The sequence below is a fragment of the Pogoniulus pusillus genome, chromosome 27 (genome assembly GCF_015220805.1).
Source record: "Pogoniulus pusillus isolate bPogPus1 chromosome 27, bPogPus1.pri, whole genome shotgun sequence".
Lineage (NCBI taxonomy): Eukaryota > Metazoa > Chordata > Aves > Piciformes > Lybiidae > Pogoniulus > Pogoniulus pusillus.
The window spans coordinates 11,774,063-11,801,119 of record NC_087290.1 but is presented as its reverse complement, the minus strand read 5'-3'; the positions used below and the strand labels follow the sequence as shown (position 1 = coordinate 11,801,119).

General features: G+C 42.7%; 1 protein-coding gene across 15 annotated transcripts in view; it reads left to right on the top strand.

Annotated features, from left to right (window-relative positions):
* BCAS3 (BCAS3 microtubule associated cell migration factor) overlaps window positions 1-27,057 on the top strand; it is a 413,259-nt gene that overhangs the window by 111,358 nt on the left and 274,844 nt on the right. For all 15 annotated transcript variants that reach the window (XM_064166577.1, XM_064166584.1, XM_064166578.1 and 12 more), the window contains exons 15-16: window positions 8,089-8,353; window positions 25,473-25,623. In XM_064166577.1, coding sequence (XP_064022647.1) covers window positions 8,089-8,353; window positions 25,473-25,623 — 416 coding nt within the window. The remainder of the gene's footprint in view (window positions 1-8,088; window positions 8,354-25,472; window positions 25,624-27,057) is intronic.

The following is a 27,057-nucleotide window of genomic DNA, read 5'->3' as shown; positions in this document are numbered from 1 at the left end:
CCTGTAGGTCTCCTTCAGATATTGAAATGTTGCTCTAAGGTCTCCTCAGAGCCTTCTCTTCTACAAGATGAGCAGCCCAAATCCTTCCAGCCTGTCTTCATATGAAAGGTGCTCTAGACCTCTGATCATCTTGGTGGCCCTCCTCTGGACACACTTCAGGTCCATGTCTCTCATGTTGGAGGCCCCAGGGCTGGACACGTACACCAGGTGAGGTCTCACCAGAGCAGAGTGGCAGAATCACCTCTCAGCTGTGGTTCTTGGTGATCTTCCTTTTAGAACTTGTCTGCCCTGCCAGTCCACTTGGTGCTGGCTTTCTGATGCTTAGGGAGATTTAGGTAGAGATTTAGGAGATTTTAGCAAGGTAGGATTTTCAAGCTTGCATTCACCTGGATATGGAGTTAGGGCTAAGTAGTTGTATTCTGCCTGATTGTCCCCAGGCAGACATAGCCTGGATTTCCTCCCTCCTTCTGCATGCTCTAAGCAATGGCACAGGGTGACCGAGTTTCGAAGTGTTGATATTGCAGATCTGTGTGGTTCTTGACTCTGAGCAGCATATACAGGAAGAAATCTTTTGTGGTAATTGAAATATGAATTTGAGACTCTGAAGATCACTCGGTTCCTACCAAAGCCACTGGATTTTTTTGTGTCTCGGATGAAGATGGGTTATGATGGGAAGTGGAACTCTGTCTCCTATGGGAATTGTGAGGACAATGGCCATGAAAGAATGCGGAGCGCTCAGATATTTCATTGGTCCCAAGGTCATAAAATTCAAAGTTCTTTTCTGCAAACACAGACAGAATTCACTGTTTCAGCTACATTGGATTGGTATCTTAGAGTCTTTAAGTGCCACTTTTACTTTAGAATTATGTTTTTGCTGAGGAGAACAAAAACCAGCATGTGTTCGGTGTGCTGTGTTACATCATGAGCTTTGGTTGCAAGTACTGGGTGTATTTAACTGCAGCTGTCAGAGAATCCATGCTTACATAGTTCAGCCATAAAGGGGGAAAATGTGCCTGTGGTCACATTTTGGTTTAAGGACTCATTTTCTTATCCAGCACCTCTTGCATTGCAAGTCAACACTCACTGGGCTCATATTTTTATCCAGGAGTATTTTTGGAAGGTTCTTAAAGAAGGTATAGCATGTTCTGAACTGAGGAAGCTCATTTGCTTGGAGATGAAAGTTAGGCTGTCACCTGATGATCCTTTCTCTTTGATCTGAAATTGTAAACAGAAAGAAAAATATCCCTGAAAACAGCATTATCTCAACCTAGAACAAATAAACCTGATGATAGCATCAGTGGGCTGGTGGCCAGGGTCCTCTGTAATCTTTTGTGCTGTCAGACTTTTGTTATTCTGCCTCTCCAACTGCTGTTAGAACTGACTGCAGTCAGTGTAGGTAAACAGAGGGGATGATAACAACATTCCAGCAGAGGCTGCCACAGAACATGTGCAGCTTTATGCTTGCCTGGGGAATGCATGAACGGTTTTGTGATGTGATGTGGTGGAGACTGTTCAAGGCTGTGTCACATACCATGTCCAGGTAGTGAAACCTTGGAAGGGTTTACAAACATTTGATGTAAACCTCCACGGTCAATGGAAATTTCTTCCTCGCCTTTGACAGGCATCCAGTGACAGAACAAGTGGACACAGTCTCAAGCTGCACCAGGGCAGGTTTAAAATTATAGAATAGAGTCATAGAATTAACCAGGTTGGAAGAGACCTCCAAGCTCATCCAGTCCAACCTAGCACCCAGCCCTATCCAATCAACCAGACAGTGGCACTAAGTGCTGAACATTAGGAAGAAATTCTTCACGGAGAGAATGATTGGCATTGGAATAGGCTGCCCGGGGAGGTGGTGGAGTCACCATCCCTGGAGGTGATTAAGAGGAGGCTGGATGAAGCACTTAGTGCCATGGTTTAGTTAATTAGAAGGGTTAGGTGGTAGGTTGGACTCATTGATCATAGAGGTCCCTTCCAACCTGGTTAATTCTGTGATTCTGTGACATACTTCTGCACTTGTAATTATTGAAATAGTCTCTGGAAGAGAGACTTTCTTGTTTCTGGGAAAAGAATCTGAGGACAGGCTTGAAATAATAAAGATTGATTTAAGGAAGTTGATCAGTCCTTGATGAAAGCAGACAATAAGAAACTGCTGCAATTATGAGTGGCTTAACTGTCTTGAGGAGCTGGAGCCCTGAGCAGAGTGGCATTTGCAATTTCAGTTATTAATAGAGAGCAGCCACTCTGGCTGAGGGACCCTCCATGAATGTCTCACTGTGCCCAGATCCTGACATGGGTTTTAGACGAAACTGAAATCAGTTTTGACAACTCAGGGAGACAGAGTTGGGTCTGTTTAGGTCTGATAAATCTTATTGTGCAGGCCATGATTTTATTATTTTTTCATTTATGTTTGTTGCTACATCATTTCCTTAATTTTCTCAACCAAAAAAACCTCAACTACAGAGCAGTTTTCTAATTTATTTTGACCCTTGCCTCCTCAGGACTGCAGCTCTTCCTCGTTGTTTAATGATACTGTTTTTTTATTTCTGCCATCTCCCTGCACAGCATAATTAAATGCTTAAGTCATGCCCTTCAAACAGGAGTGTGTTTTCTCTGTGACACTGCACAGTGTGCATGGAATTAGGTTCCTAGTGTGCGAGAAACTGGCTCAAGTTTGTCTTGCAGTGATGCTGGTCAGGCTTTCTTCTCATGCCACTTCACTGGTGGAGTTTCATTTACTGCACAAGAATATGCACTGTGTTCAAGCTGCAGCTCACCACGACTGAAAGAGGGGCACTAAGGGAATAAAAAAAGCCCTAGGAAGATCAAAATGTATTTTAATAGTGGGTTCTTGTAATCACTGTGAAAATAAATGGCTCAGTGCTGTGAGAGCTTTGTTCATGTTGCATTCTGCATATACATCAGGACTGCGTTTGCCTGGGAAGGGTCTGTGATGGCCCAGAGAAGCTCCTTCTCCTTCCTAAGAAAAGAAACACTAGCAGCATGTTGTGCAGTGTGTTGGCTCAATATTGACTTGCAGAAGCCCTGAAATATGGAGGCTGGGTTTGGGCTGTCAGTCATTCCCTTGAGTAGTGGTAAACAAGGTCACTGCCTGTCCCTTGAGGTTGCTTGTGTAATCAGCCATTCCTCTGACCACTTCATTTTAATCAGCTGTTTTTAAAACAGGTTTTCTGTGTGCTGCCCTTACCTCTGGTGTGGTTTGGTTTGGTTTATTTATTTTTTTCAGTTATGGCTTGAATGGTTTTTAAAATGTATCTTGTGAATATGTTCCAATTAACATTGTGTTTAAATTTGGAGAAGCTGTGAAAGTAATGAAGGAATGCTAAGAAAAGCTTAGAGTATTTCCACTACATAAAGTAAGTAAAGGGAAGTTCATAGGTTCATAAAATGCTTTGGGTTTGAAGGGACCCTCAAGGTTATCTCATTCCACCCCCCCTGCCATGGGCAGGGACACCTTCCACCAGCCCTGATTGCTCAAGGTCTCATCCAACCTGGCCTTGAACACCTGTAGGGAGGAAGCATCCATGACCTCCCTGGGTGACTTAGTTCAGTGTTTCATCATCCTCACTGTAAATAATTTCTTCCTAAGCTCCAGTCTAAATCTGCCCTCCTCAAGCTTATAGCTATTGGCCTTCATCCTGTCACTACAAGCCCTTGAAAAAAGTCCCTTCCTGGCTTTCATGCAGCCCCTCAATTACTGGAAGGCTGCTGTAAGCTCTCACTAGAGTCTTCAGATCTCCAGGCTGAACATCCCTAATTTCCTCAGCCTGTCTCTACAGGGGATGTGTTCCGGCCCTCTGATCATCTTCATGCAACTCTAGCAGCTGCATGTCCCTCTTGTACTGCATGCAGTACTCCAGGTGGAGTCTCACAAGAGCAGAGTGGAGGGAGAGAATCGCATCTCTCATCCTGCTGGTCACAGCACTTTTGCTCCCATAGAAGTATTTGGTATTGCAGTTTAGAATATATGAAGTTTTCCCAAGCTAAACAAAATTTCAAGTCTATAATTCCCTTTCCTAGCCCAGACAGAAGAGAGTAGATAAAATTTTGAAATACAGACATGAGTATTAAATCTGATGTTGACCTTGAGCTGTAGAATAAACTCTGCATCGTGAGAGATCTGCTGTGCTTTGTGCTTTATTAACGCATGGCTGTAAACACTACAGGCTCGTGATTGATCTTTGGTATCTAAACATTACATCATAATTAACAACAAATGCAGAAATATATTATAAATACATGAAAGAACAGTACATTAACCTAAAGGACAGCAATAAATTGCAACGCTTAGCATAAACTTGAAAACCACTAATGGGCCACTGTGCAGCTTGTTTATAGTGCCAACAGTCAGGGACGCCTTGTAGTGCACAGCAAAAATCTGCTGTTGGAAGTCCAGAGTGAGCAAAGAGGAAGGAAGAGAAAAGCTGTTTTCAGAGTCACAGAATTGTCAGGGCTGGAAGGCATCTCAAGGATCATCCAGTTCCAATCCCCCTGCCATGCAACTAGATCAGGTTGCCCAGAGGCACATCCAGCCCAGCCTTAAAAACTTCCAGGGATGAGGCTTCCACCACCTCCCTGGGTAACCTGTTCCAGTGTCTCGCCACCCTTATGGTGAAGAACTTCCTAATGTCTAATCTAAATCTCTCCTCCTCTAGCTTGGAGCCATTCCCCCCAGTCCTATCACAATCTGACAGCCTAAATATTCCCTTCCCAGCTTTCTTGTGGTACACTTCAGATGGAAGGCCACCATAAGGTCTGCTCAGAGCATTCTCTTCTCCATATTGAACAATCCCAACTCTCAGATGGTGATAGGATTAGGGGGAAACAGAACAAAGCTAGAAATGGATAGATTCAGACTGGATGTTAGGAAGTTCTTCAGCATGAGGGTGGTGAGAGCCTGGAACAGGTTTCCTAGGGAGGTGGTGGAAGCCTCATCCCTGGAGGAGTTTAAGGCCAGGCTGGATGAGGCTTCTGGACAGCTTGATCTAATGTGAGGTGTCCCTGCCAATGGCAGGGGGGTTGGAACTGGATGATCCTTGTGGTCCCTTCCAACCCCGACTGATTCTGTGATTCTCAGCCTGTCCTCACAGCAGAGCAGCTCCAGCCCTCTGATTGTCCTCATGACCCTTCTCTGAACAAATTCTAGCATGTCTAGATCTTTCCTGTAGCAGGGGCTCCAGAACTAGACACAGTGCTCCAGGTGAGGTCTCATGACCAGTGTAGAGGGGCAGAATCACCTCTCTCACCTTGCTGGCCACAATTCTCTTGATGCAGCCCTGGATCCAGGTGGCTTTCTGGACTGCAAGTGCATGCTAGTGGCTTATGTTGAGTTTCTCATCCACCAGCATCCCCACATCCTTTTCTACAGGGCTGCTCTCAAGACAGTCACTCCCCAGCCTATACTGATGCCTGAGGTTGCCCCATCCTGGATGCAGGACTCTGCACTTGGTCTTGTTGAACCTCATGGGTCCACCTCTCCAGGCTGTCAAGGTCCCTCTGGAGGCTTGGACAGATAGATGATTTTAGAGACAAGGGAGGGAATTTAAAGCTGGATCTGCAATGGATACAAAATACTTATAGTAGAGGGATGTGTTCGGAAGGGTCACGTCCAATGATGTGAAATTTGTTACTAGAAGTTAGAAAACAGGGGCTTTGGTAGGGCTGCAGTTACATTCCAACATTTATACCATCTTGGTGACCTTTCTGCTGTAACTGGGAATAACAGTTTGTACCTGGACCTTGGGTTTCATTTTGAGCAGTAGAAATTGCCTCTTTAAACAGCAAGTTTTTAAATACTTTTGGTGCCTTAGTTCTTCTCTGACTCCACCACTTTGGGCTTTCTCTTTTTTTTTTTTCTTCTGCTCTTGTTAATCCCTGTGGGGTCTCTAATCCTTTTTAGAGCAATCTATTAAGGTAAATCCTAGGCAAACTAGGAGCTCTAAGTGCTGTGACTTTCTGTCACAGTGAGACCAGAATTACTGCAAGTGCCAAACCTGGCAGGTTTGGGGGAGGTTGTGTAGTTGTTTCTTGAGCAGATCATTTGGCTGTGTCACCAGAACTGAAAGGAGCAGGTGTGGAGCTCTGGTTTTTAGTTTATCCATGTAATGTTGATGAAGCATTTTGTGTCCTGACAGTCTGTCATCCAAATATCTTGTCACAAGTCACAACATTTAAATCCCTTTTTTTTTAATCTCCAAGGCTTCAGGGCTCGGTTGGAAACTTGCACTTTGATGGATACTTGCTGCTTTTGTCTGGAATAGCTGGAGTGCATTTCTGGAATATTTGCCAAGATTTTATCAGTGTTTGGTGCAGTTTGAGTACCTCGTGTGTTGTACCACTGGCTTCAGTGAAATCAGCAAGAATTTGATTTAGTTTATGCTGTTTTAATAATCTAATGAAGACTAATCCTTTGCCTGTGTGTTTGTTTGCGGTGTTAAATCCCACTCGCCTAGGTGCCTCTTATTAGTGAGATTTTACCTTTAAAAACATTTTGGGAAGAATTGTTTTAGGACCTTTATATTTTTTTCCCCTATGATAAATCATTTTAACCTAGATTCCTTGTTTTCTTGAGTTGTTTGCCAGTATGAGGTTGGAAACAAACTTCAATCTCTCTTTTAAGACATTCTTTCAGGAGCAAGAATTTGCTTTCTATCAAAGTGTTGTGTAAAGCACACTGAAAAGAGAATTAAATCCTTATGGACTTCATATCTGAGATCTGTGCAAGGAGTAACTAGAGTAGAAAACATTTAACTGTGTTTTTGTATTTGTTTCATGACTGGCCAGTTTGAGCTCAAATGAGAGACTTCCATCCCTGGAAGATTTTAAAGCCAGGCTGCATGGGGCTCTGAGCAACCTGCTCTAGTGTGAGGTATCCCTGCCCATGGTAGAGGGGTTGGAACTGGCTGATCTTTGAGGTCCCTTCCAACCCTGACAGTTCTGTGATTCCATGAGACTTGTATTTCTCAAATGAGGGAGAAGTACTTATAGGAGGAGCAGCTGCTGCTGGTCTCTTCTCACAGGTAATTGGAGTCAGAACAAGGGGGAATGTCCTTAAGCTGAGGCTGGGGAGGTTTAGACTGGACATTAGGAAAAAGTTTTTCACAGATAGAGTGGTCAGGGACTGGAATGAGCTGCCCAAGGAGGTGGTAGAGACACGCACCCTGGGGGTTTTTAAGGGTGGTTTGACTGTGGTGCTCAGGGATGTGGTCTAAGGTGAATCTTGTAGTGTTCTAGGTTGGACTTGGTGCTTCTGAGGGGCTTTGCCAACCTGGATATTTTTGTGATTCTGAGGAAGAAGAAATCTAACTTGGGTCTTTACTGGGAGTTTAACAGCTGATCAATAGAGATGTTTATGTGTAAGATGGAGTGAGTTTATGTAGAGAAATGGCCAAAATAGTTCATTATAAATCAAAAAAGATGCATGGATCCAGGGATACCTGGGTGACTGGGAGTCCCATGGAGTGATACACTGAGGCTCAGAGCCCATTACAGACAGCTTTTGGAAATACTAGCCATTGATTTTTGGTTTGTTAGTATGCAGCACATGGTATTTCTGTTGACTGAAAATACAGTTTGGAGTGCCAGTAGCTGTCATAATCAGGCCCAGTGGTGAGATCTCTCTCTTCATCTCATCCCTCCCTTTTCCTCCTTTTTGAGTAATCTCTAAAAATTAAAGTAAACAAACAAATACCAAAACCTGCAATTGACATGATTTCCCAACTCTTTTTAGAACTCAGTTCTATTTGAAAATTGCACCAAGCTCTTGCGGCTTTCTGTAGTACTCTGCAGCATGCTTTGTTTTCATAAGTTCAGGCCTGTTGAAAGACAAAATCACAGAAACCTTTGAAAAGCACACAAAATGTGGAACTGGGTATTCTGCTGCTGTTTATGATATATCCTGGACACTAAGTTTATTAGTATGCACACAGAAATTGGACTCGTTGCCTAAAGTGAAAGGGTTGAATTCACGTTTCTGCTTAGGACTTGTGTTTAAAGCGTGGCAGTCTGTTTGCTTTGGGGGAAGCATGGACATTGACCACTCTGTTGCCATCTTGCTCTGTTTTCTAGGTACAGGATATCTCCTTCAGCCACGACTGTCGCTGGGTGGTGGTCAGCACACTCCGTGGCACTTCCCACGTGTTCCCCATCAATCCCTATGGAGGCCAGCCCTGCGTCCGCACCCACATGTCGCCGCGGGTGGTGAACCGCATGAGCCGCTTCCAGAAGAGTGCAGGCCTGGAGGAGATCGAGCAGGAGCTGACATCCAAGCAAGGAGGACGCTGCAGCCCTGTTCCAGGCCTTTCAAGCAGCCCATCTGGCTCTCCCCTCCATGGTAAATCCGTTTTTTTTCCTTCTTTTCCTCCCCCTCACATTGTCAGAAGCCCTTTCTCTATGAGTCATTAATGTCCTCCAAGATATTTCAGTACCTGGTGTACAGCTGCTGACTCACAAAGGTTTGCTTCCTGAATACCTTTGGAGATGCTGACCTACAGATCTTCATAATCTTCCAGCTTCACATTTCAGTTCTGTTGCTGTCAGGACGATGCAGCCAGGCACATTTCAGTGATAGCAGTGATAGGACGAGGGGCAGTGGACATAAACTCAATAACAGGAAATGTCATCTCAATGTGAGAAAAAGCTTCTTATTTGTGAGGGTGAGAGAGCACTGGAGTGGGCTGCTATGGGAGATTTTGGAGTCTTCTTCTCTAGAGATTTTCAAAACTCACCTTGATGTGTTTCTGTGTGACCTGCCCTTAGTGATCCTGCTTTGCAGGGAGGTTGCACTCAATCTCTGGAGGTGCCTTCCAATCCCTAGCATTCTATCATAAGATTTGCTGGTAGCCTGAACAGCAGAAGTGTTGAGTTTACTGGAGATTGCAAAAATTGAGTTGATTCAGTTTGGGGCAAATGCAGTAGGAGGGTGGGGAGACTCTGGCATAGGCTGCCTGGGAAGGCTGTGGCTGCCTCCTCCCTGGGGGTGTTCGAGGCCAGGCTGGATGAGGCCTTGAGCAGCTGAGTCTTGTTGAGACGTGTCCCTGCCCATGGTGGGGATATTGGAATAGATAGTTTCTGAGGTTCCTTTCAACCTTAAGCCATTCCATGATTGTAGGATTCAAATGTAGTTTGACCATGAAGCACACCTGATGTGGTAGTTTGGGACCTCAAACCAGCACACCTGGACATCCATAGTAAATACTGTCTCAGGAAAAACTTGGAAAGTAGGCAATGTGAACTGATGGCACAGATTTGTGTGTGCTGCTTTTCTTGTGAGTGTGTGAGCAATGTGACTAATAACATACAAAGGGAAAAAAGAATGTGTGGGGATTGATCTGCACGGCCTACTGCTGTGGTGGATGTGCTTTGAAGAAGCAGAAGGATGTGCAGACAGAATCTTTGTGGGATTTCCGAATCAAAGGAACACTTCTATAACTTGTTGATTACTCAGGGAACCGGAGCTGTCTCAGGAGCAGCCTCTGTGTTTTCTCATTTCTTTGGACTTTCTAAACAAAGCTTTTCTGCACAGCCATGCTCTTCTGCCCGAGGCCACTGGAAGGCACCCAAAACACGATCTATAGTTTCCTCCTCCTTGGAGACATTTCTGTGTCTACCATTTTACTTTCTCTCTCGTTGTACAGCAGCTCAGCACATCAGGCTTGTAACAGTCTGGGGAGTCCTGTAAACATTTACTGTGGCACATCCAGGCCCTTTTAACTGTTGACATCACTTGGAGGAGAGGAAGGAGCTATCAATTTGTGCATCTTTCATCCAACCAATTCATTTTTTTGTCAAGGGAAACTGCACTAAGTTGTGGCCTTCACAGTACTCTGAGGTGTATTTAAGGTTCTGAATAGGTTTGACATTTGTGTCTGTCAGGTTCCATTACTCTGGAATCCTCAGTGAGGCACAGATTCTCTAGGTAGGAGATAGACATGCATGGACAAGTTAGTGAAAGGAGGAGAGCAGCATTTGTGGGAGTGTCTCAACAGTTTTAAGGCTTCAGTTTTCAGATGTTTGTCTTGAAATATAATAAATAAATGAGATTTATTTCAAGATCTCTGTACAGTCATCGCTGCTTAAAAGTGAGCTCTGTTTAAACAATTAGCTCCACTGGAAGGCTGCATGTGGGTGCTGAGAATTAAGACACGAAGGTAACTTTGGTTTCCATGTGGATGTTGTGCTTGTGCTTTAGTACGGTGTAGGAAGGGTTGGAGTTGGACTCAGACTAAGAGTTTTTGTTGATAACTTGCAGACCTGAGTGTGAAAATTTGCTGTGGGAAATCTGTTGGGGATTGTGTGGAGCAGTTAGTGGAGATGTCACTAAAAAAAAATCTCAGAAAGAAAGATGAAATATTTCTGGTTTAAATACTCCATTTGGTAAAACATTGTAATGTTTTTAGTAATATTATTGCTGCTTTTTCATTTCAGGAATCTCTCAGTTTACCTGGCTGAAGTCAGAAGGGTATTTTTATGCCTTTTATAATAAGGCTTTTATCATCAACTTGGAAAAAAACCAAAATATCCCAAGCCTGAAGTTGAGAATGACTTTCAGAGGAGGGATTTTGTGTCTGTGTGTGGCAGCTGAGTTATCCCCGAACTGCTGATTATTGTAATGTGTGAGCTAAGATGTGTTTGCTGAGATCATAACAGCTTCTTATCACAATGTTAAATTATTATTGTTTAGAGGAATTGCAGCAGTCTGGTGACAGGCATTCAAGCTAATGCTGAGAGCAGAGAAGGATAGTTTGGGATTTAATTCTTTGCTTTAATTCCAACTCACTGTCTGTCCCTTGGTAAATTTTACTCAGCTGATTTTATCTATCAGCTTTCCACTGTGTAACAAGAATAATAATCTGTGTTCCCCATGTCTGGAATTACTTTAAGTTTGTAGTTTTGTTCAAGAATAACTTAGTTTCCTTACTCAGCCCTCTAAATTACATGTAAGGCTGATTGTAATGGAAATAAAACCAAAGACCATGCCATGGAGAGCACCATCATGCCAGGACAGATTAAGTGAGAGATTTAGAGAAGATTGTGATAAACTGGGTTGGTCTCTGAAGGATTTTTTTGGTGTGTGGAATCCTGTCTTCCTGATTTTCCTCTAGTCCTTTGCAATCTAGAAAAGTTTCAATAAGCCCTTGGTTAGAAAACCTTGTTGTTAATCCTTCTGCTAATATTTCTTCCCGATTACAACAAGCATTGCCACAGCCTTAGGCCAAAAGATTGGACTCTGTGAGTGAAGCTCTGCTTGTGATCTTCTTTTTTTTATTAGCAGTTGTCATCTATTGATGTTAGCTTGGGATTAGCTTCTGTTCTTGTAAATATTTTCGGAGTCCAGGCTTTGTAGTATTTTTTTGTCACTTGTTTTTTGACTCCTGTTTTCAAAACGAAACTGTTTGCTCTGTGTATAGTAGCAAGGCAATCTATTTACATTTGGTTCTGAGTACCCCAGGAACTGTTTACCCACACCATGTACTCCTTTACTGGGGGGTGGGGATGATTTCATTTCCAAGTGAATCATAGTTTGGCTTTGTTCTTATTAGAATGAAGTAAACTGTTAAATTGAGGATGATAAAATGGCATTTCCTTTGCACCTTTTATAGCTAAGACGGAATTTGTTTGGGTTATTCTGTCTGTTAATCCAGTGAGGTTATATTTTTGTCATTCCCTTGGATTGCCAGAATGTGTTGTCAGTAATATCTGACTGAGGTTGGGATCCTTTTATGGGCTTTTACTATTATAAGACTATTACGACATCAGTTGGTTGTGGGGTGAACATTAGGGTAGAATATGGCCTTACATAACCTTTTTACATGTATAAAATGGGGTTTAGGGGACACACCTGTCTCACAGGTACACTGTGTGGATTGATGGATGAACAGTTAGAGCAGAACTATGTCTTTGATTATGCCAGCATCTCCAGGACATCTATTTGTGAATAGCAAGGAGCATTTAGCTGTAAATTTGCAGTGCTTTCTTTGGAAGGTTGGAAGCTACAGAGCTGACTTTTACTGTTTGGATTCTTGTACATTAAAATTTGCAGTATGTTATTATCATTACTTCTTGCACTACCAGCAAGTCAAAGTCTCTCTACCTCTACTTGGAGCTTTTTCTGTTGTTAACTGGAGGAATTTCCAGTACCAGAACAAACAATCATAGAAGACGTGTTCCTGGGTGGCTTACTCTAGGTGATGCTGCTCTAGCCAGGGGGATTGGACTAAATGATCTTCACAGGTCCATTCCAGCCCTCACCATTCTGTGTTGCTGCGATAGTAAAGCTAAGCACACGTTGGACCTATAGCTACACATCCACACCTACATTGAATCATAATATAACACTCTGAATTTAACTTGGCATTTCATTGGTGGTTGAAGTATTTATTTGCATGGTGTAGTTTTGCCAAAAAAGGTGCTTCATGATACACAGTGGCTCTGTTTTAGATTTAATACCTAATCTGAAATAGGGTACCTAGATTTAGAATTATTAAAAAAAACCAACCCATGTAGTTCTGTATGTGTTGCACTCAGGGTTGTAGTTAGCTCTTTACACATATTTTAGGATTCAGTATTTTCATTGCAAAATTTGTTTTCATTTAAAAAAAAAAAGAAGTTCTCTCTCACTTTTCCTTAATTTGTTACAGTCACATCAGGATTAAAATCCAAGCATAAAACTTGGAGTTAGGTAAACATGCAGTCTGAGATGCTTGAAATATTTTCATGTTACTTTTCACTATTTCCCAGAGTGAAACTCCTTTTACTAGAAAAATTCTTATGGGAAAGCAGAGTTGAAAGTACTGACATCATCAGCTCTTCCTGAAAAACAGATTGGTTTCCTTTAAGTAACACTCACTTAAGAAACCACCTATTTAGAGAGAGGCAGACAAAAATAGTTTCAAAGAAAATTAACTGTATAATATCTTAGAGCACTGGAGGGCAGTTCCTTCCCAGCCTTTAAACTGCAGAGCTGGCATGTAAACACCAGCTGAAAACAGTTGTTTGAAAAGCTACTGTTAAGCTTTATATTTTCGGTTTGCATTTTTTCTATTTGTAAACTATAGCTTCCCTCAACACAAAATCGTTTTTTTATCAACGTATAGAAACAAAATAGGGATAGGGCTCCTTATTTCAATGTACTTTTGATGCTCCCATTTGTTTAATAGCTGTGCTTTTTCACGGCGTCGCACTGTTATTTATTTATTTAAATATAAATTAACATTATCTCTTCGCCACAATTGTCTAGCAGTGCCAGTTTGCCTAAAAATCCTTTTTTCCCCCACACCATTCTCGGGAAGTGTTGGAGGATAAGCGCAGCCGCCTTTGCCCGGAAAGCCTGCAGGGGGCGCCCTCCCCCCGGCCATGTCGGGCCCCGCGGGGCTGGCCCGGGGCGGTGCGACGGGAGCCCGCCCTCACTCAGCGCTCCTTCTCCTCACCCAGCGCCCCTGCTCCTCACCCAGCGCTCTCACTCACCCCCCCTGCTCCTCCTCCTCGTCCTGCCTTCCGCGCTCCTAGTCCTTCCTCGCTCTCCGCTTCTCGCCCCTTGCTTCTCCTCGCCAGCTGCAGGATGGAGATGTAGCGGTGTTTATTCTGCAGGATGCTGCTAAGTCGCTTTTGAGAGCAATTATTTAATAGCATCTCAGCATGGCAGGGGTTGGAAGGAACTTTAGGAGATCATTCGGTCCAACCTCCGTGTTGAAGCAGAGTTCCCCGGAGCAGGGTTGCAGTGTCCTGCTTTGGAATCTCTCCAGAGAAGGAGACTGCACAACCTCTCTTGGCTGCCTGCCCCAGTGCTCGGCACTCTGGCAGTGAAAAAGGGGGAGAGTTTGCATTGTGATTACTCGTTGATTCTTTCTTACTAATGACTCCTAGCAGACTCTTCAACGGTTGTCTTGGCTGTTTTGTGATGGGTGTAAAACCCCGAACAGTGACACTAAAACTAGACCTTCTTTATTGATGCAGGAAGAGTTTACACTGCAGTCACTGAGCTGCTGGTGTAAAACCTCCACATCCACTGGGCTGCCTGCAATGTGTAGTGGCTTCCTTGTTTCACACTCGCATTTGAAGTTTCTCTTTAATTTTGAAGGTGATTGGGGGAATTTTCTGCTAACAACTTCTAGAGACCATTACTTCCTCTGGAGAAGTCCCAAGGCTGTGTGAAGCCACTTGGCTATGGAAACACAGGCAGGAGTGAGGTGGTTACAGCAGCTTCACATTATACATGTAGAGCAGAGTAGAAGAGGTATGAACAGCCGACCATAAGCACCAATTTGGGTACTGGCCAGGAGTTTACTGGTTGTAAATGAACTGTGTTTTTAGCTGCTATGCTCTTTCCTTCTTTCTTGCTTTTCCTTTCCTCCCTCCCACTTTTCCTTCCTTCCTTCCTTAATTTTTTTTAATTTGTATAATGGACAGAGAATCAGTGGAGTGAAAGAAGTGGGGTGATATATTTTGGATAGTCTCTGAAGTGGAAGGAGAAGATCCATTCCCTTCAGATAAGCAGGGAAGCAGACTGATAAATTCTGTCACAAGGGAAGTTCGTGTCTGTAGAGAAAGTGTTTTAGAAGTGGGCTTTTGTAAGTAGTGTGGATCTGAGACTGAGGCAAATGTAGGTTTGCCCTTTTTCATTTGAGAAAAGAAGTTGCCAGTATTCCAGATAAATTTGAGATGGAAGGAGCCTTGCATCAGAAGGGAATTGCAGTTCTTAAGATATGAAGTGTAAAAATGTATGACTGAGTGATTTAGCACAGCAGATGCTGTAGCAGTGGCCAGAGCAAACTATTTCAGAGAGATTGTGAGTAGACAGGCGGAGGGGAAGTAATAGGTAGTGCACTGGAGACCACGATGTCAAAGATGGATCGTGAGGTGAAAGGAAGGTGGAAGGCTGAAAGGAATTGGATTACCACAGATGTGAGTGTCCCACTGAAGTTTTCCTGTCAAGATGGATGACTTCAGTCTTTGTAACATCAAACTGAAGAAATTTTCTATACGATCAAGTGTTGATGTGTCAGAGGCATGCACTGAAGGAGTGCAAGGAGAAGTGGCAACTGGATTTTCAAGTGCTTTTCTAAAAGTAACTTAATAAAATGATATTTGGGGATTCTAGTGTTATTTCAATGTTTCCCCTCAATTGCTTCTTCTTGATTTACAGCTCTTACCAGTTAACCAGGTGTATAAAGGACAGGCTGGGTGTATTTCATCCTCATACATCCTGAGTAATAGACACCCTGCAGATTATGCGTTGCTTTTGGTAGGGTTTCACACTTCTTGCTGATTGGAAATTGATAAACAGAGGTATTAGTGATGCAGAAGAATGAAGGTGCTCCACTGCTTTATGATGCTTTATGTGTCTGTGCAGAGGTCAAGGTACATTTGTGTAGATCTGAATGGTGTTTTAAGGACAAATGGGTGTGATCAACGTAAGAGCAGTTACCAAGACTGAGCTTTGAACTAACAAGACAGAAGACAGGCTGCTCACTGGAGTGATACAGGAAAGGTTTTCTGAATGATGTTTGTGTTCAGAGCACAAAAGGAGAAAGGCTGGGATTAGGTAGGGAGAAGAGAGGTCTAGTATAGGGTGCACAGCATGGCCAGAAATTTATTGGCAGGTCAAGGAATTTAAGTGGCTTGAGGGATCTGCCATCAGTGAAATGACAAAAAGTCGCTTTGCTCACCTGATAGAAGCCTGAGATGAGAAGGTGAGAAAGAATCTAGAGTTTTTCAAGAGACTATATCAGCTAAAGGAGGAGGTTAAAGTATTGAGAGTGTTGTATGACAAGTAAGGCTTGGTATGAAGGAAGGTGAAAGCATGTGAAGCCCTGTGTTAGTAGCCAGTGAGGGGAAGGAATGGGACAAGAGCTGGTGGGAACAATTGTTTAATCTGATGGACCTGCTGAGTTCAACCCCAGACACTTTCTGCTTCCCCTGGCAGTGAATATTCTGGGGTGCAGACACTGCAGAGAGGGAATCTGGGGCTGATCCCTTGTGCCTGCAGCCTGAATCAGATTCCCTGTGTATTCGATTGGTGATTGATTCTGCAGTAAATGAGTGCTGCCCTTGCTGTCTTTATTAAGTTTATTATTCTTAAGTAAGGCATTTAAATCAGTTGTGCAGTTTTGGTAGTCCAAAAAATGCAAACACTTTGTATTAAAAGAAACGTAAGCATTAAGAGTGGAAATAAAATATCCTTCTATCTTTTAGAAGGTTTCTCTTTACCCCTAAATGTGCTGATTTGGCTTATTCTTTTTGCTTAGTCTTTGTGGGCTGTGAAATTCAGTTGCTTTTTCCCATCTCAAGGAAATGCATCTTTGACACTTCTCATGACCTGAGTCACGATGCTGTCACAGAGCCAGAAAACATCCTTAACGGTCATGGGTAAAAGAGCAGAGCTGCTGAGGGTGTGTGGTGGGTGGAAGAGGGAGAGAGATTGCTATGGTTTACTTCAGTTCCTATTCTATGGAAGTTTCAGACAAGCCATTTATTATAATTATCCATGGATATTATTATCACGTTCTCATATGCAGTGGTTCTCAAGGCACTCTCTCTCCCCCTTCCACATAACTTGGGATAAATACTGTGTATTCAACCTGGGGTGAATTCAGTGCTGCTGAAATAGTTGTGCTAATTGTTGCAGCTTGAGCAAGGGAAAATAAGGCACAACTGAAAAAAAAAAAAAGAAAAAAGTGAGGGGATTAAAAAAAAAAGGGCCACAAATGTATTAACGTGTAGTTTATCATCAATATTAAATTCTAATAAGCTAAGCCCTTTGGGTAAGGGGCTGCCATTAAACATTCCCTATCTCCTCACCCAGCACAGCTGCATACAGATATTCCCATAGCAGTAATTCTGCAGTTCCTAAGACAAGCAGACTGATTTTTTTTGTCTGTGTTGTCTCAGTACAAAAAAACACCAACAAAACCCAAACATCTAAATTCATAAAGATCATTTTATTCTCTATCATTTGGCAGAGAAATCTAAGACACCCAGATCTCCCAAAGCACCCAGTGCTGAAGCATCTTGGAGCCATCTCTGAAAGGCGGCTTTGAATTCAGAGCTGTGTTGATCTGAATTATGATTGATAGAGGCAAGGAGGGGCAGTAATAGTGCATAGTTGTTTTCTCAAGCGCTTCATCATTCACCAGCAGACAGTGTTAGTAAAATTCCCATGTGCAAGGAACTGGAGTAACAGAGTCTCTACACAGTGCCTAGAAGCTGCCTCTGCGATAACCTCATTAGTGGAGTGTTAAGTCTGAGCTCACATAGTCCCTTCCTCAGAGGAGTTTGCCAACTCAGTTCCAGTGCTGTGGTGGCTAAGGCCACATTTTCTGGTCCATGCACTGGGGAGGATGGGCAAGGTATAAAATCTGTTTCAGATAGAATGGCAATCTTGGATCCTTCCCTGCCTGTGGCTGGTGTTTATGGGGTGTCCTGAGGAGCAGCAAGGCCAGTTTGGCTGATTTTGCTGCTAACCCCCACCTGGAGCTGAAGTGTTGCTGCCTGCTTTATGGCTATGTAAAGCCTGAAGCCAGCGGCTGCCAGTTGAGTTCTTGGTACGTTTTTTTTTCACTTCAAGGAAAGTTTTGCCCATAAATGGCCTTGAGCTTTGCACTGACAGTATTTTTAGTTAACTAAGTCCTGAATGATGATTATGCCAGACTGGTGTGATGGTGAAGGGATTGTTTTCTAAGGAAGTGCTTGAAGGCACCTTTACTGTGCAGCTCTTTGAGGAACCTTAGCACAGCAAGCTGTTGTCTGCATAAAATGAGGAGGTGGAATGGCAAGGGATGAAGCAGACATTTGTGTCACGTTTTGAAGGAGGTATTTTTTACACAAGGCAGTTAACTCTGTGGATGTCCTCACAGCTGCTGGTGAGAGGTGCCATGGGGCCTAGGATGCTGTTGCTCTTCTGGCAGAAGTGGTTTCCTCTCCATTTCAGTTCCTCTGAACTGTCAATGTAATTTCTTTTCCATGCAGCAAAAGAAGAAATATGTATGGGGGTAGGTGAAGTGGTAACCCATACATCACTAATTGTAGAGTTAAATGACAGGTTCACTTCCCAGCCTGAGGTCTGAACTCTTCTTTCAAAATCCATCTTTGGCCAGGTGGAGATAATGGGCAGCAAAGGGGTCACAGCAGCTCCTTCTCTCTTTTAACCTTTGCCAAGGACAAAAGGAGAGGTTTTGGGTATCAGTGGGACACTTTATAACCAAGGGACAAAGTTGTTGAAACTGAAGATAGCAGAAGAAAGAGAGACTTCAGAAGGAAGAAAGGAACATTACGGGGTTGTGTTCAGATTTTGAGTGGATGATGCTGATGAGCAGTTGGAAGAGATGAAGTTCAAGGAGCTGGGGTTAGAGGGCAGAGGACTCTGTCTCATCAGGGGCTGAGACACTCAGATTGGCGCTTGCATGCCTCAGCAGAGTGTTCTGACTTACGAGCTCGCCTGTCACCATCACATGCCTTGTCTGGGTGCAGAGAGAAGGTTCTGCTTTCCTAGGACAGTAATGAGATTTAGTGCAGCTGCCTTTCCAAGGGTTCAATAACAGACAGTTTTAAACATGATGCAAACTGCCTGCTTTATTTTCCCCCATCCATTGCAGTGGAATCAATTTAGCGATAGGTTTTGGACTTAGATCAGTTTAGCTGAGAGAAACATTTGCTCTAAGGAGCTAAGTTGTGTCTATACGCACTCTAGCTGATGCATCATAGTCTTTCTCTCATGGGTCTAATTCCATTCTATTTTAGGCTGGATATTAGGAAGCACTTCCTCATGGAAAGGGTGATTTGGCACTGGAATGGACTGCCCAGGGATGTGATGGAGTCACTATCCCTGGAGGTCTTTAAGAAAAGATTGGACGTAGCACTTGGTGGCTATAGGCTGGACTTGATGATCTTGGAGGTCTTTTCCAGTCTCAATGATTCTGTGATTGGAAATACTGAGGGTGAGAGTGTGACACGAGGCTGATTTGGGTAGGACACAATTGTAGGAAACTGCAGTGTAGCTTTGATTTAGAAGCAGTCATTAACTACAGTAATTAGCTTCCTGACTTTTTCTAGGAAAAAAAGTGTAACATTTTCCCAAGATAGACTGAAACAAGACAAACTGAAACGGAACACAAAAGCCAAAGCCCACTTGGGCAGTCATTAGTGCTGCTGGTGGTGAGTGTGCTCCTCGGGACACTGCTGTCTGTCAGGCTACTCCGTAGCTTCTGCAGGGCTCTCTGCTCAGGTCACCAGGCAGCATTTCTCACCAGGGCGCTGCTATTTCCTCTTCCGACTGTAGTAGATTACAGATTATACTGGAACATGTCTGAGAAAAGGTCAGAAACGAGGGTGAAAGTCTTGGAACTGAAGCTGGGAAGCTTTCCATTCTCATCCGGGAAATTTTTTGTATTGAATAAAAAAGGGGAAAAAAAACCCAGCAAAATAAACCTCCACTTGCACACCACTTCTGCTTTTCCTGCCCTTTGCTCTCTGCCAGATAGAAGGGATTTGATTCCCTTTGCTTTATGTGTTCAGTGAATGTTCAGCTGAGGAATCTTCAGTGTGAACAGGAGTAATGGCCAAACACAGCTCATTTTCTTCCAACTCGGCCTCCACGTGATTGCATAGCCTGGAGTTACTGGGGTTTATTTACCAAATTAAAGATGTTTATATGGAGTGTTAATGTCAGTGGACTATGTGGGACGCTTTGAAATGCAGTCTGTTAAATACTGTGAGATGTAAAAGCTAATCAAGTGGGGTTTGTATTTTAATGATGCTGCATTGCTAAGCTTTTTGTGCCAGGAATAAGGGAAGAAAATTAGTAATAATGTTTTAAAACCCCCAAAACATGGAATCATTTTATTATGAGGCTGAGATGTGCTTGGTACCGCTTTAGTTTTTCATGTAAAGTGTGTGGAGAAACCAAAGTCTTCGTGATCATGACATTCCTACCAGAAGAACCTCTCGAACATTGGAATGGTCTGCCCTGGACAGTGGTGAAGTCACCATCCCTGGAGGTGTTTAAGCAGTGTGTGGACTTGGTGCTTAGGGACATGGTTTAGTGGTGGCCTAGTGCTGGGCTGAAGGTTGGTCTTGAATGATCCTGAAGGTCTCTTCTGACCAAAGATCTTCTGTGGGCAGTGTGGGCGAGTCCTGTTTGCTTTACCCTTTAACAAGGCAGAATTTCTGTGTGCAGAAGAGGATCTCACAAGACTTGTATGAGGAGACAAGCTGGCTACAATTGAAAATGCCAGGGGAATGCAGTGGGGGAAATGATAGGGGAATTCAGTGGGGGAAATTATTTGATTTCATCCCAGTGCCAAACTGGTGTTTGCATCCCTCAGTGTCTGGGTGTAGTTTTGATTTTAACCTCAGTTCTGAGTTCCTTTTCATTTGGAGGAATTAGTTGCCTGTGTATGTGGCTGGGATCCACGGTGCTGATGATTTAGGGCTAGGTTTAAATCAGGTAAGGAGTGATTTGGTGGCATTAATGTGGCACTATGTGTGGACTAAAGAGGACAAGGTAATGGTGGAGCAATCAGTGGAGCTGTGTCAATGTAATTCTTTCAGGATCCAATAAAGTCTCTTTGCATAACAGTGGCTACACTGTGCTGTACTCACAGATGAGCTCCTTGGGGAATGGATCTGCCTGCTGCATTTTGATGTATATTTATGTCATTAGGAGCTGCAAAAATCAGGATGTTTTTCTTCCTCTCTCCTCAGAGATGATCTCTGACAGCAGTGCCCTGAAGTGCTCCATTCAAATGCTGACCAATTTGAAATCTGGCCTGAATTCATCAAGGCTCTTAGTTGATCAGAAGAGGACAAGTTTATTGCATTAATTGCTTTCAGTTGATTGAGTACTTTCTAGGTAGTGTTACAAGCTCACAAGTCCAGCACATCTTCCCCTAGCCGTAGCTTCCTTTTCATATCCAAAAATATACTTTAAAAAGACAAAAATGTGTCATTTGGTCAAATGTTTGAACCTCACATTCAGGCCTTAAGAATATTTGATAGGTTTAACAATTTAAAATAACCATGAATATAAGTTGTAGTTATCAATAACTTGACCTTAGAATGGTGAAAGTCCATGCAGAGTGAGTGCCCCAAGCTTTGGAGCCATGTCCCTGGCCGTGGGGCTGTGGGGACGAGGGTACAAGTGAGGATGAAGCATGGGGGTCGGGAGCCCAGCCAGGCTGTACCTGGGAGCTGCTGCTGCTGCTTTTCCACAGATGTCCTGCTTTGTCAAAACCCAGTAAATCTTGTGAAGTTTATTTTCCTTATAGCATCTGTGTTTTATAATGGCGCTTTTAATTTGTTTTTCCTTTGTCTGCTGGGATTTCTTTTGTCCGGCACTTTCAGGCCTCCCTTTTTTTCTGGGTGGAAGTGAGTCCGTTAATGATGGCTGGCTTGGGAATACACCCCGGGCACGGCAGCCGCTCCCTCCCTCTGACAACAAAGCCCATTGTTAGTTTCTTTCTTCACTTTTATCCTCAACTTAATCCGGTTTAGTTTTTTTTTCCCCCCTCCCTCTTTGAGTATTTGTGGAATAACATGTCTGGAAAAGCGTGGCTCAGGTTTTGGGGTGAGCGATGCAGTGGTGCCCATTCCACTGCAGACTTCAGTGGCCAGGTACAAAGGCAGAGCTGCCTCCATGGTTTGTGTCTCACTAGGCACCGTTTATCCACTATAAATGCTGCACTTGCAAATAAACTTCATCAGGCTACTTCAGCTTTTTGCTAGTCACTGAGTAAAATTAAGCAGAGATTTACCAGCAGCTTAAATTGGGACAGGAGAGGTTTTCTTTTGTTTTTTGCCAGTGAAAATGTGAATGGCTGAAATTAGGATTAACTGGAGGAAGGTTTTTTTGACTTTGGTTGCAGTCAGGAATTTGGACCTTGAATCTGTAAGATCAGAGTGAAAATAATTCAGTAGTTTCTTCTTGTGCATGTCCTGAGCTGTGGCCCAAGCTGGAGGAGAGCCAGCAGAAGGAAGGAGGCATATAGGGAAGATAAACCTTAGCCCAAACTGGCAGTAATGTATTCTGTACACAGTTCTTGAACTGTCTGAAAATCTCTTCTGTGAGAGCCCATGGAGAGACAAATTCTTGGCCAAAAGGACTTGCCTTGCTCAAGGTCCTGAGGGCTGTTAGCTCAGGCTTGGGGTGCTTACCAAGGGAAAGTGCCTCATCGCTCAGGGTGCTCTGCTGGAAATGTGAGGTTGGGACAATGGTGATTAATTTTCTCTGGATTAATTGCAATAGAAAGTATTGCTTGAATGGTCACTAGGATGTGATTTGTCTGTCGTGTCAGTATACAACCAAGCTAGGCATTTAAAGTTAGATTACAAGGGCTAAGTGAAACTCCACTAATTCTTGGGTTTTAGCCTTTATTAACATCCATACTTCCCTACAAAAATGAATTTAGAGTGGCCACGTGTGGCAAGGTAACCTGAGCACAGGATTCTGCTGTGTGAAAAGTGGCTGATATTTCTAGCAGACTTAAACTTGAGCTTATTTGTTGCTTGTCCTTTGACAGTGAATCAACAACTGCTTGAGCTGTAGAAATAATGTTGATGCTTGACTGCATTCTTTGTGCTCTCTTGGCCTGATCCGGCAGTCCTGCACACACGCAACTCCCATTTACTGCAGGAGAGGCTTCCTGCTTCAAAGGGCTGGGGGGGGAATGGAGGGTGCCTGGTGAGTTTCTGGATTGGTGCAACAGCACACCATAAAATTAGGGAGGGTTAAAATGACTTATTAAACATAACTCGTGACACTATTTTGTTCCAGTGAAATTCCAAATGCACAGAATTCAGGTTTACGGGCGCTGAGGAAAGGAGCAGCCCTTGTTACAGAGTGCATTTGCTGGATCCCCAAGGCTATGCAGTGAAGATGACAAGCATGTACCCCTCTGATGAGTCTGAGGCAACACACAATGAGGATGTGAAAGTATAGAACATCATAAAAATAGCTAAAACCAGACCATCAGAAAAATAGCTAAAAAGAATTTGGTGTACACAGCAGCAGATTATTTTACTTGTCCCATTAAGTACAATTTTCTTTAACCTTACTCATCTGCACCATCTTCAAATGCTCGGTCAGACTTCCAAGGGAAGCTTTACTTTCAGAAACAATTTGTAGCATTGCAACATTTCCAGTTCTGTCTATAGTGTTGGGTTTTTTTTTTGTGTACTTGGGATTTTTAATTCTCTCTGGGTAGTTTAGATTTTTTCTTTAACTCGGCGTTTTCTTACGTGCGAGCCTAAAAATGTGCAGGACGTTGTTGCTGCAATTAGTAAAGAGCTCCTGAGTGATGACTTAATCCTGCAGTTTCCCGACTGTCCTGAATTGCCTTGGGATTCCTCAAGTTGTGTGAAAATAAAGCGGCTTTTCCTTATGTAGGAAGATGGTCTGTGAATGCCTCAGTTCTCTGCCTGCAGAGACTCTATTGAAGGTTTTGCATATGGAAAACTACACCATGTCGGGAGCGGAGGGCACGGAGCAATTAAATGTGCCTTGAGAGAGAGGACTGTTACAACACAGTCACTTGGTTCAGTAGTTCATAGTTAATCATTATATTCCTAACAAGTAAAAGAAAACAAATTACAGAGGTTCGGAGCCCCCTCTGTAGATCCCGTGGCTGTTTGCTGTGGAACATGCAGGGCTCATGGTGAATATGAGAGGGGAAAACACTTTTGGAGGGGCCTTGATTACAAGCAACAGTAACTAATTAGACAGTAATGCAGAAAACTGGTTATATCCCTTTCTACAAGAACCAAGAATGCATTAGGAAGTAATCTTTAAAAAAAAGAATAATTGCACCTCAGTCTTCATTTAAAACTGAGCTAGTTTTTGGGGATTGGGTTGGGGTTTTTTTTTCCCTCTTTCCTGTTTCTTTTTATTCCATGTCGGTGTAGGAAAATTGCTACTAATGAAATCTGCTCTCCGAGACTTCAGTGGGGTTGTTATTCATTGCAGCTTTGCTATTTCTCTTAATATGTATTGACCAATGTTCAGCCCCAGACCCTTAGCACAAAGTACACTTTGTAATTTCATCATTTTTGTTGTATTTTTTTTCCAAGATGGACTTTGTAGGAAAAAAACCCAAACCCCAAACAAATTCCCCCCCACCACCCCCAAGCTTACAGATATAGTATTAAAAGAAGAGTAAAGGAAGCATTGAGTGTCTTTAGGATGATGAGACATTCATTAAGATTTTTCTGCCTTCCTTTTCCTATTTTCAATCCATCTGAAGTACCATTAAAGCTTTTCAGGCAGCTTCCTGTGAGAAACCCTTTTCTGTGCTGTTTTTCTTCCTGGAAAAAAGGTGGCTGCTCTTCAGTCAGATTGTATGGATTTGGCCTGGGATTTGTATAATATCTGTGTAGAATGCATCAGTTGTTTAGGAACCTAATTCCCAATATGGCTCCCTTTTGATTAAGAACAAAGCCAGCGTTTCACAGCATTATAGGAACACAGAAAAACAAGTTAATGATCTAAACCTTCTAATTCATGGTTGCTTGTCTATTTAAAGTACTTTTGATTCTGTTCTGAACAGACTGCTCCCCCCCCGTTTTTGTTTTTTTTTTTGTGAGGTTTTTTTTTTTTTTTTTTTTGTGTTTAACTTCTTTCTTTGGTTTCTTCACATTTCTTTCTTTACTGTCCAAGAAATTTGTAGCTAGTTTCCTTTTCTTGATGAAGAATGAAAGGTTGTGACTACAGAATGATACAGAAAGCAAGAAAGCGTATCTAAACTGGGCGGATATCCAGCACAGAGCTCTTTGAAACAAGCTAAATTTAGGGCTGTCGAGGCTATTTTTTTGTTGTTGTTATGTTCTCCCCTTCCCTTTTTAAAGTACCTATATGTTTGGGGTTATTTTTAATTGATCTTTGTTGCATGAATATGAAGTTTGGTCCTCTTTTAATACTTTATTTTTTTCACGTAGTTTTGCATGGCTTTATTTTCTAGTTGTTTGTGATTTTCCTCTGCTCTTCGCTCAGCAGATCACTGCTGTGTGCGTCTTTATCCGTAGAGACAACAAAAGCAACCTTTTCAGGACTATCAGTTGCCAATGCTCTATGTGGTGGTGCTTTAAGAAAATAATTCCCTTCCAGATATTCTTTTTGTTGTTGTTACCAGAGAATTGGAATCCAGAACTTGTTCTTCAAATTGAACTTGAAAAACTTTGTGGTGAACAAATGTATCAGGCAAGCAGCAGCAGCAGGAATAATTTCAGTTCCGTGGAAGGAGACCTTACCCCCATATATAAAAATCAGTAATTGCTGCTTCCATTGTCCTTTATTTCTGTGCTTGAGAGATGTCTTTTTTAGATGTGTTTTTGCTAACAAGAACTCTTTTAATTTTAAAATTTAGTTTTTTATTTCTGACAATGGCTTATTTCAAGCAGTTGTTAGAAAGGATAACTGAAGAAAAACCTGCCAGTAATGTGTGTTCTTGCATCTCTCTCCCATCAAGGTAAACTGAATAGCCAAGACACTTACAATAACTTTACAAACAATAATCCTGGGAACCCTCGACTCCTGCCTCTTCCCAGTTTGACTGTGGTGTTGCCTCTTGCTCAAATCAAGCAGCCAATGACATTAGGGACCATCACCAAACGCACAGGGTAAGTGATCTGCACAAACCTTTCTTGTTTCTAATCAGTTCAGAAATAATTTGTGTTGCTAGTGATAACTCGATTGGATTCCTTAAGTTTAATTTCAGTGCATCTAGTTTAATGCCAACAGAAGGTGGGGGGGAGTTGAGGAGAAAATGAGACAAGAAAAGGGAAACCAGCATCAGATAAATAAACAAAACCTGAAAACAAATCTCTAGAACTGCAGCAGAAATCATTTGGTGCCTCATTTCCATGCAGTCTACCACATGGGAAATGCTGTACACTGACATGAGGAGAGATTTCACACCAGGAATTGGCATGAAGCATAAGCAGAGCTTTATTCAATCAGCTTAGATAAGAAGTGAGGTTACTGTTTTGGTTTGTTGTTTGATTGAGATTTTTTTTTCCCCCAAAGTCTGTTTATTTTGATTTCCAAGTTTTTCAAGCAGAAAAGATTTTTGCCTATCAGAAAGGGAAGACAGTAAGGCAGGTTGAGCATGGAGACAAAACTTAACCCTCCTGTTGTCTTGACCTTGTTTTTCCTCTGAAGAGACTGTTCTGTTCTGTGAAATTCACGTGTGGACTTTCAGTTCAGAGCCAGCTGCACTTTGGTACTTTTCACTGTGCCGTGATGAAGCACTTCAAAATATTTGTGGTGAAGAGCAAGCTCTACTAAATAACCTGTTACAGTAACTGAGAAGCTTTTGGGAGCTTCACCAACTGTAACAATTTTAAGTTAATCGATGTTGTCCAATGGTTGACATTTTTATCTCTGTAAATGTAAAATCTTTAGGTGTTTTGCAGTTAATGCACAAAGCTGGGAGTGGGTTTTATTTTTTTTTCCCCTCTTTTTTTTGAGGTGTACAGATCCCTGGTGATTTTCTAGTTAAAAGTTAGATCTGTTCATTTCCAGCTGACTTTTTTTCTTAGATCGTGAGACAAACAGTTTGAATATGGCTTGTGGTTGGACAAAAACAATTGAGAAGGTTCCTGACATTTCCCTGCATTTTCGCAAAAGGGTGCAGGCACTGACTTGCTTGCTTCAGTGGCTTCTTGCTCAAGCTCTGTAGTGAGATGAATTTTGCCTTGTGTTTTGTAAACAGGGAATTATTTTTCAGGCAAGAGCTTGGGGATATTACCTCTCTCCCGGAGCAATTCCCATACTTGAGTGTTCAGAACTCCTTGTAAAATCCATTGTTGTTTTGTTTAGTGTGCTAAGCATGCATGATGGTGCTCTGAAGCTTACCTGTGCTCACATCTATCCGTGTGGATCTCTACACGTGTCTGCTTAACGATCCGGTCCCGCTCATGCTGCTGTAAACAGGAATTTCATTAGGCTTGTTGAGCCAGATCGTGAGCTAGGAACACAGGATTGCCCAAAGCGCAGAGGCTGCCTGTAGATAACTTCCTGAACTTCAAAGATAACTGGAAATGAAACTTATG